Here is a 9,765-nt window from a genome sequence, read left to right on the forward strand (position 1 = left end):
CTTAAGTTTAGTACTCCACCTTTCATAGCCAACATCATATCCCTCGATCTACTCTCTTCCTTGGCCCTCCCACGAGTCTCCATTGGTACACTAGGATCTTTAGCTTTGTTTCTCTTCTCAATAGTGCCTAAATAAACTGTGACTTTGATACTAACAATCATGAGGCTAGAACTTTAGTTTGACAAACTGCGCGACCTTAGGTGATTGGTTTTCTTCAAATCCACCTAAGTTAGCCTAACTCTTTAAAGGTAAGAATTCTCAAAACAATTCTCTGAGAATCGAAACTCGTGGAAGCAAACACTAAAGCAAATAAGCATTGAGCAAACGAAAAATGGCACAAGAAAGCAATGCACACAAGGTGTTTGAGTAAATTCTCTCAAAAGTATTCAATTACTCTAAATGAAGTACATGTGAGTGATTACAATGAGGGAGAAAACCTCTATTTATAGTTGAGCTCCCTCATATCCAACGGTATAATTTAAATTAGATCGACAACCAAGATTAATGCTTATCTACAAAGATGGGAGTCTTAAAAGATTTAAATACTATTTAATCTTATCTCTTAGGTTACAAATTGGGGGGCAACCTTTTAAGGGTTAATCACATAATGGCCAAACCTTTCAAAATGCTCATATAAGGGTCTAACCTTTACAAAAATGCTTAGTTGAAAGCTAAACCTTTCAAAGTGTTCAAATAAGGGACAAAAGTTTTTGAAAGTGCTCAAATAAGAGCCAAATATTTTTGAAAGTGCTCAAATAACGGCTTCTCACATTTTGTATATTAGATCTCAAATTATGTTTTTATTTTTTTCTTTTATTTTCAAGCAATATTTGATTCAACTATCATGAATTTTATTCTAAATACATTATAATTCACCTAATTTTTACTCAAATTGGATTGAAGTGCATGAGAAATCCTTATTTTAACATTTTTATAAATGTTAGACTTTTATATGAGCATTTCGAAACATTTGACCCTGCAACCCTTAAAAGGTTAAAACCTAATTTGTGCATTTAGCCTTTATAATTATCACAATTTTTTTTTATATTTCATACTTAGAATTCTATTCAAATAGTAACTCTATTTTAAAATTAGTATAATTTTTAATTAATAATTGTAATTTAAATTCTAATTATTCTTAAATATGTAATTATTATAATTTCTATTAAATTATAATTATTTTTAAATGTGTACTTATCAGTTTTTATTTTATTTCAACTTTTTAAAACTATAATTCAAAATTAAATATTATAATTTTATTTAAACTAATCAAAACCATTAAGCTGGAAAAAAATTGCAGGTTGTACTTAGTAGGTATTAATTGGAAGAGACAGCCACAATACAGCCTGCACCACCAAACCATCAAAAAAAAAAGAAAAAAGAAAAAAAGAGCAGACCTGTTTCTTTCGCTTAAAAGAAAAATAAGTAAAACCTACAAAAGAAAAAAAGAAAAAGAAAACCATTTTTTATTATGGTATTTCTCTCTCTTGCTCTCTCACTCTCAAAATTTTATCTTTTGCTACTTTGATGTGCTGCCTTCTCAAATCTTCCTTCTTTTTCCTGTGTGTATAAGGCATTATTAAGGCAACATTATCCCAAATCAAAAGGAAGCGAAGGAGCTGAAGATTTTACAATGCTCTGTTGATCACTTTCATGTCTCTCCCCCCCACCAAACGCTCTATAACCAACGCCACTGCTTCTTCTTCTTCCTCGCCTCATTTCCAACCTCCAATGAAGAAAGCCAAGTCCCAAGCCGTTGCTTGCTCCCTCGACCCAAACAGAAACGGCCTCCATCACCACCATAACAACCAAGACGATAACAACGTCCTTTTTGACCCTTCATCTATGCCCCTCCACGATGATTCCAAGTCCGCCGATGCTCGTACTCCCGCCGCCGCTAATTTGTCTCGCAAAAAGGCTACCCCTCCTCAACCTGCCAAAAAGCTTGTCATCAAACTCGTTAAAGGTTGGGTTCTTGTTTCTTGATCTCTATCTTCTTTTTTTCTTTTTTGTGAAATTTATTTTGTGGGTCATTTGTAAAGTTTCCCTATTTAGCTGATTTGAGAGTTGGTCTTAGAATTTGAGTGACTTTGTTTGTTGGGTCGCTTTTGGAATGAAAAATTAGGGATTATAGAGGTGAATTTAGAAATTAGGACCTTCCTACGGGTTAAATCATTTTATTGTTTCTTGTCTTACTGAGATCTATTCGTAGGCTAGCGCTTTCAATCCTATCCTAGCTTTTCCCTAATGTTTCATAGAGGTCTATTAGCTGATCATCAGAAGTGTTCATTTTTTCCAGTGTAATGCGGCCACGATTTCAACCATTTGCTAAGATTTTACCTTTTATTTATTATAATTTGAAATTGGCATCGATTTTTGGGAGGCAAGATTATTCATGTTAAACTAGGTCAGGGTCCTGCTTGATTTGTTAGTTTAAAGGGTGTTATTAAATGAGTGCCTTTAGGATAGTTTCATCATTTTCTGTGCTTTTGATGAAAGATGTTACTATATATAGTAACCTCAAAGAGTGCCATCAGGACACTGGTTAGCAAAATCCTTGTTACATTTTATGTTTTTTTACCTTTGAGGTGCGGGACTACTACTTATGTAGCTCTACTTGAAAGCTTTGAACGTTCTTTACTTCCTTTTTGGATGGTTTTTCAGTTTGGCCTTCTGTGTTAATTTATCAAGGGAACATGTTGCGTGAATGTGGTTTGGAGCTATCCTCTGAAACCCCTGAGCTTTTTGAAAAGTTCATTACTGTCCTCTTTTAGACCATTTTCTGTAAGCATCTATGATGCATACTTGCATAAGTATAACCAGTTCTTCCTAAACAACTAAAAATGGATTTTATTTAGCTGGTGACTATTATTAGTGAGTTTATTTGCGAGGAAGTGTAATGAGGATTGAAGTTTGTTTTATATTTTCAAATCAAATTACATCCGATTCTATGTGGTTTATGTGTACTAATTTTAGGAACCTAGAAGGGCATTGCTTACAAGAAAGTAATTTAGGACCATATTCAGGAAGGTTTCTGATACAACTTTAACCTCTTGTCTTGGTTTTTTCAGCCAAACCAACATTGCCTACGAATTTTGAGGTGGAGACATGGGCAACGCTGAAGTCAGCCATTATTGCCATATTTTTGAAGCGACCAGATTCTTGCGACTTGGAGAAGCTTTACCAGGCAAGTCTCACATATTCTTCTTTTCTCTATTTTGATTATTATCGCCATTTGCAACGTGAGCAATATTGCCTCTTGATAATTGAACATGCTCTCTTCAGGCTGTCAATGATCTTTGCCTGCACAAGATGGGGGGAAGCCTTTATCAACGCATTGAAAAAGAGTGTGAAGAACATATATCTTCAGCACTAAGATCTTTGGTTGGGCAAAGCCCAGATTTGGTTGTTTTCTTATCACTTGTTGAGAAATGTTGGCAAGATCTTTGTGATCAGATGTTAATGATTCGTGGTATAGCCTTGTATCTAGACAGAACATATGTTAAACAAACCCCGAATGTACGTTCATTGTGGGATATGGGCTTGCAGCTCTTCCGTAAACATCTTTCCATGGCTCCTGAAGTTGAGCACAAAACTGTCACGGGTCTTTTGAGAATGATTGAGGGTGAGAGGTAATTCTAATGAATTTTAATTTGAAATATACAGCTCCTTTATCATAGTCTTTTTTTTCATGTTCAAAGTCTCAATCTAACCTATGCCAAAGATGCATGATAGTTATAGATGGATATTGTAACAAATTGGGTATCATTAGGTGTTGCAAAACTTAAGGATGAACCATCCATCTTTTGGTGTCTTGCGTGAAAACGAATATTAAATTGAAAAAAAAATACCCCATTGGTTGCTATTGTACTGGCAGATGAAAGTCTACTAGATGAACTAATGCTATGTTCAGCTTGTTTTAAATGTCTTCAAACCAAATTGATATCAGGCTGTATTTTCTGCACAAGAGTTAGTGGTGGTAAAAATTGAAAAAGTCAACCTGCAACATGTTGAGTATCAGTCAAGTTGAATTAACTCATAAGTTGTTTTAATGTCCTTATTCCCTTCTTTGGTTTACTTCTATGGTTTTACCAGCCTATGTCATAAAATTCTAGTTACCTGGAAAAGGCTAGAAAGCGGTGGTAACATATTTCTATTGTGGAAAGAAGTCTCTTGAAGGGCCGGTTAGAATGTCTGATCAATTTAACTGTAGCTTACTGTCAATCATTTTCTTTATAGCTGATTTTAATCATCTTTAGATACAATTATTTTTTGAAAAATCCAGAAATTGTTGGGGAATTCATTATCATGTTGCTTTATTGCTTTTAAATCTCATACATCTTCTCTTGTTATTTTGAGTTAGCCACCTAAGTTTGTGAATGATGTCAGATGCTCAATTCTGATGTTCCCATGTTTATTGAATTTGCATTTTGGAACCCACCCACTGCTTTTGTGTTTTTGATCATCCAGGTTAGGTGAAGCGGTTGATAGGACTCTCCTTAACCATCTTTTGAAGATGTTTACTGCTTTAGGTATTTACTCTGAAAGCTTTGAGAAGCCATTCCTGGAGTGCACGTCTGAGTTTTATGCAGCCGAAGGAATGAAATACATGCAGCAATCTGATGTTCCAGATTACCTGAAGCATGTAGAGGTGCTTTTCATATTTTATGTTTGCAATCAGCAGTGACTGGTGCAGTGGTGCTCTGTATTTTGAATTGTACATATTTTATCCTTCTAATAACAATGTTAATATATCATATTATTCCATTTTTGTGTGGAATATGCATGTTTATCCCTCTTAAGAATTATGGTAAATTTATGTTTGTGATATATTGGGTGTATTCATGCAGATGAGGTTGCATGAAGAACACGAAAGATGTGTTCTCTACCTGGATGCTCTTACAAGAAAGCCACTTATAGCAACAGCAGAAAAGCAACTGCTTGAACGGCATATACCTGCTATTCTTGATAAGGTGTGACCGTGATTCACTGAACTTTGAATACCTGCTTGTATTTGCATAATTTTAATAATTTTATATATTTCTAATTTCCACAGGGATTTGTGATGCTGATGGATGGACGTCGTATTGAGGACCTTCAGAGAATGTACTCACTGTTTTCAAGGGTCAATGCTCTTGAATCACTCCGGCAGGCAATAAGTTCATATATTCGGAGAACTGGGCAAGTCATTGTCATGGATGAAGAGAAAGACAAGGACATGGTGCCTTCCTTGTTAGAATTCAAAGCTTCGCTTGACTCAATATGGGAAGAAAGCTTTTCCAAGAATGAGGCATTTGGCAACACCATCAAGGATTCCTTTGAGCATCTAATTAATCTTCGTCAGGTTGCCATCTTTTGTCCTTTATATTGGGAGATCATTTTATTTTTAAACTACATTCTTGTTAAGTAATATTCCTCATTTTAGATTACCATATTTCCAAAACAACTGATGGTTCAACATTGTGCCATATTTAATAGAACCGACCTGCTGAGCTGATTGCAAAGTTCCTGGATGAAAAGCTTCGTTCTGGTAATAAGGGTACTTCGGAAGAGGAATTAGAGGGTACACTTGATAAAGCTTTGGTTTTATTTAGGTTCATCCAGGTAGAGTTCATGTTTTCCCAATAAGAATGTTATATTTAGGTTTGTGTCAAATAAAAGTATTATTTAGGTTTGTGTCAAATAAAAGTATTCTTTTTGTGTATTTCTTTTTCTATCGTCTACAAATTAACGCTAGAGATTTGAATGATGTTTTGTTGGTAATCAAGGGCAAAGATGTCTTTGAAGCATTTTATAAGAAAGATCTTGCAAAAAGGCTGCTTCTAGGAAAGAGTGCTTCTATTGACGCAGAGAAATCTATGATTACCAAGGTCAGTATAGTCTATTTTGAATCAAATGTGTTAAGTGGTGTTATCCCACATTTGTAAGTATTAGATTTCCTGTGGCCTTGAATTAAAGTTGGACTCCTCCACCTATTACCAATTAGTTTTAGGTTGAACTCTAACAAAATGGTATTTTTTTCCGTCTAAAGATTGTATTGACTTGTTACATTGTTATGATGCTGCAGCTGAAGACTGAGTGTGGCAGTCAATTTACAAACAAACTTGAAGGAATGTTCAAGGTCTGCCACTATATCTATTTATATAAACTTTTCCTAGAAATGTTTTCAATATATGTTGCCTTTAGAATTTCTAATCATGGATATACTGAACTCATGCCTTCTGGGTTCTGTAAACATGGGCAATCCAGTAACTCCAATAACCGCTAAGGATATTTTTACTCCTTTGGTAGTGTTATTAACTCCAAATCGTTGTCCCTCACACCTCGAGTTTAATTAATTAATCCTGCAATTAGTATGTAATAATATCTAGCAAATTAATTGTTCGTTGAGGATATAATATGCAAATAATTATTGAAGTAATAGAATCATGTGAGAAGAGAAGAAAAGGAGTGCAAGAGAATTGATCTTTTATATCTTGGATTACCTACTTGGCTATTGGGCAAGGCCGATTTAACAATCTGCAAAATGTTTGGACTTTGTCTAATACTTATTTCTATGTGACTGGATTCTATTGCAACTTGCACTTGAATTCCAGTTTGAGGAAACTAGAGACATGAGATAAATTTGATTGTGATATTAATGCAATCGTTGCCACAGATTAGAACTATGGGCCTTTTCTTTTTAACAAGAGCTATGGACTTGTGGTTGTAATTAAATCACCTATGTTCATGGATTGATTTTTCTGTTTGTGGTTTTATCTCAAAGAGTTCTTGCTCTTTCTGGAAATTATCTATGGAACTTGACGTGGGAGGATGAAGTTGGACGATTCTTTCATTTTAAATGTCTCTTATTGGTTTTCAGGCAGAATTCTTTCTCTTCTGTGTGGATATACATGCCTGTTTTCTTTGATGCGTTATATAAATTGCAAAATGAACCTTAATTGTATTGAATGTGAATTCTTGTGATTTTTATACAGGATATTGAACTATCAAAGGAGATAAATGAATCATTCAAGCAGTCATCCCAGGCCAGAACAAAGCTTCCATCTGGAATTGAGATGAGTGTTCATGTCTTGACAACCGGGTAAATCTTATTTCATTGTTATTTGAATTAAACCATAAATGCATGATTAATTAATTTCTTGTCGAGGTATTTTACTTTGTTGGTATTTAATTCTATTTTGGTTGCTGGACGGTGCAGGTACTGGCCGACATATCCACCCATGGATGTTAGGCTTCCTCATGAACTTAATGTCTATCAGGTTTGCTTTGGTCTTTGGGATGAAATGTCAACTGTTAGACACCTGTAAAAAAAGTTAATTGTAACACTTTTTGAGAATTTGGTGTAACAGGACATCTTTAAGGAGTTCTACTTGAGTAAGTACAGTGGGAGGCGCCTAATGTGGCAAAATTCATTAGGTCATTGTGTCTTGAAAGCTGATTTTCCAAAAGGTAAAAAGGAGCTGGCAGTTTCCTTATTCCAGGTTTGTCTCTTGCTGTCTCAGTGATGATTATTCTGTCACTATGTTCTCTTTTCGAATTTTCTCTGGGAGCAGACAAGTTCTAACATTTTTCTGGGTTTTCTCCATTTTCCCTCTAGACTGTAGTTCTGATGTTGTTCAACGATGCCCAAAAGCTTAGCTTTCAAGACATTAAGGACTCTACTGGCATAGAGGACAAGGAATTGAGAAGGACCTTGCAGTCCCTTGCATGTGGGAAAGTTAGAGTCCTACAAAAGGTATGCCCATTTACCATGCCATTTGTGCTGGTTAGTTGGTATGATATTTGTTTTCCTACATTTCATTTTCTTTATCCCTTTTCTGAATGTGTGTCGCAGTTGCCAAAAGGGAGGGATGTAGAAGATAATGACTCATTCATTTTCAATGATGGATTTACTGCTCCTCTCTATCGTATAAAGGTACATTTATTTGCAATTCCAAGATGTCGGCTGGTAAATACTTTTTTGAAAGATCAAACTGAATTCCTGTCATGCTTATTCCAATGCCATTCCGCTGAATTCCCGTATAGAAGGTTTTTGGTGAATTTGCTTCACTGACGTGATAAGGCATCAAGTTGACCTTTCCTTTTGCAATGCAGGTAAATGCTATCCAGATGAAAGAGACAGTGGAGGAGAACACAAGCACTACTGAAAGAGTATTTCAAGACCGTCAATATCAGGTTCAGCTTTCACTCCCTTTATCCATCCATCAAAAATGTAAAATAAGAGAACAGAAGGCTATCTCATGTTCAGCTTAACCAAATGTACGAATTGTTGCTTGATTTATTGCAGGTTGATGCTGCTATTGTTCGGATAATGAAGACCAGGAAGGTGTTGAGTCACACTCTTCTGATAACTGAACTCTTCCAACAGGTAAGCATTTTCTTATCTTTTTCATTCTAACAAACATATCTCTAGAGAGTTCCGAGTAACATCTAGTCACAATCGTAGCCAAAAATAAATGAAAGTGGAAGTTGGTTTTTATCAAAGAGTTATCATGCATTCATGCCAGTACAACTCTTCTGTACCCTTTGCAATTGATGATCTCCAGACAAAGGGATCAAACATCAAAGTGGATAATGTGTTTTTAAGTTACATTTCAACGTACTTGTATTGAGAATAAGTTTCTTTTATTGAACAGCTCAAGTTTCCCATAAAACCGGCTGATTTGAAGAAAAGGATCGAATCTCTCATTGACAGGGAGTACCTGGAGCGGGACAAGAACAACCCACAAATATACAATTACTTGGCATAGCCTTAGTTTATTTTATTCTTTTCATCCTTTTGTTTCCTTTGATGATAGATATCTCCTTTTTAAATGACACGGGAAGCTTTGGATAAGTCTTATCCAACAGGCTGGAGCTGAAATCCCCTGTCAGATCCATGTACAGTAGCTAGTAGTATTTATTTTGTTGCGATCGATACTGTAATTGTAAAGCATATTAGCATCTGTTTTGATACTTTTTTTAACAGACTTGACAGACCATACGAGACTACAGGCACTCGAAATAAGATGCTGCATTTTTGGATATTTTTGTGGGTTTCCCTTGTTTGATTTTGCTGTAACTAGTAAAAGGCAGGAGGGTTTTGGCTGCCCGTGTCAATTAGAACTCGAATCGTTACCAATTCGAGTGTTACCAATTCGAGTCTGAGAAAACTTGAGCCTGTAATAAAGACAAGCCCGAGAAACCGGAGCTCGTCATAGTTCTGAGCCCAAGATCAATTTGGTAGTTCTGAGCCTAAGATCAATTTGGTTTGTGTTAATAAATTCGATATTAACATAATTTTATGTTATTACTTAAATTAAAATTAAAATTAAAATATTTTTTTGAATATATATTAAAATTTTATTAATAGGAAAAGTAATTAATAATAATTTTTTATGTTAAACTATAAAGTGAAATAAAATTTTAAAAACATTAATTTAATATAAAATATTTTTACTATTATAATTATATATTTATAATAAATATAAAAAATTAATAATTATTAAATGCTTTAAAACTAATCTTTAATGATAATATAATAATATATTTTATAACTATTACCAAAATTAATTAACTTGATTTTAAATTGATATGCTACATGATATTATAATGTTTAATAATCGATAGATATATATAAACTATAAATATATTATATTATATGATATGATATGATATAATATAACATTATATAATATAGTAGGAGGATTAACTTTTAAATGTACGAAAATAATGACTTAGATCATATTTCAATTAGCATAATAATAAATAATAACATACAAT

At 34.2% G+C, this 9,765-nt stretch overlaps 1 protein-coding gene across 1 annotated transcript; it reads left to right on the top strand.

Annotated features, from left to right (window-relative positions):
* The first annotated feature begins 1,353 nt into the window (after positions 1 to 1,353).
* Positions 1,354 to 9,027, top strand: LOC107899095 (cullin-4). Its single transcript, XM_016824709.2, has 17 exons — positions 1,354 to 1,966; positions 3,072 to 3,187; positions 3,286 to 3,632; positions 4,471 to 4,651; positions 4,851 to 4,973; positions 5,057 to 5,344; positions 5,479 to 5,604; positions 5,769 to 5,870; positions 6,068 to 6,121; positions 6,978 to 7,084; positions 7,202 to 7,262; positions 7,353 to 7,484; positions 7,601 to 7,738; positions 7,838 to 7,918; positions 8,098 to 8,178; positions 8,291 to 8,371; positions 8,640 to 9,027. Exons 1-17 carry the CDS (start codon positions 1,654 to 1,656, stop codon positions 8,751 to 8,753), a joined length of 2,445 nt encoding a protein of 814 aa, XP_016680198.2. The 5' UTR covers positions 1,354 to 1,653; the 3' UTR covers positions 8,754 to 9,027.
* Positions 9,028 to 9,765: the final 738 nt, after the last annotated feature.

Source organism: Gossypium hirsutum, chromosome A06, assembly GCF_007990345.1.
Source record: "Gossypium hirsutum isolate 1008001.06 chromosome A06, Gossypium_hirsutum_v2.1, whole genome shotgun sequence".
NCBI classification, from domain to species: domain Eukaryota; kingdom Viridiplantae; phylum Streptophyta; class Magnoliopsida; order Malvales; family Malvaceae; genus Gossypium; species Gossypium hirsutum.

Coding starts and splice junctions, on each gene's coding strand:
- LOC107899095 (XM_016824709.2), top strand. CDS start 1,654: ATGTCTCTCCCCCCCACCAAACGCTCTATAACCAACGCCACTGCTTCT. Junction 7,085..7,201: donor GTTCATGTCTTGACAACCGG/GTAAATCTTATT, acceptor TGGACGGTGCAG/GTACTGGCCGACATATCCAC. Junction 7,263..7,352: donor ATGAACTTAATGTCTATCAG/GTTTGCTTTGGT, acceptor TTGGTGTAACAG/GACATCTTTAAGGAGTTCTA.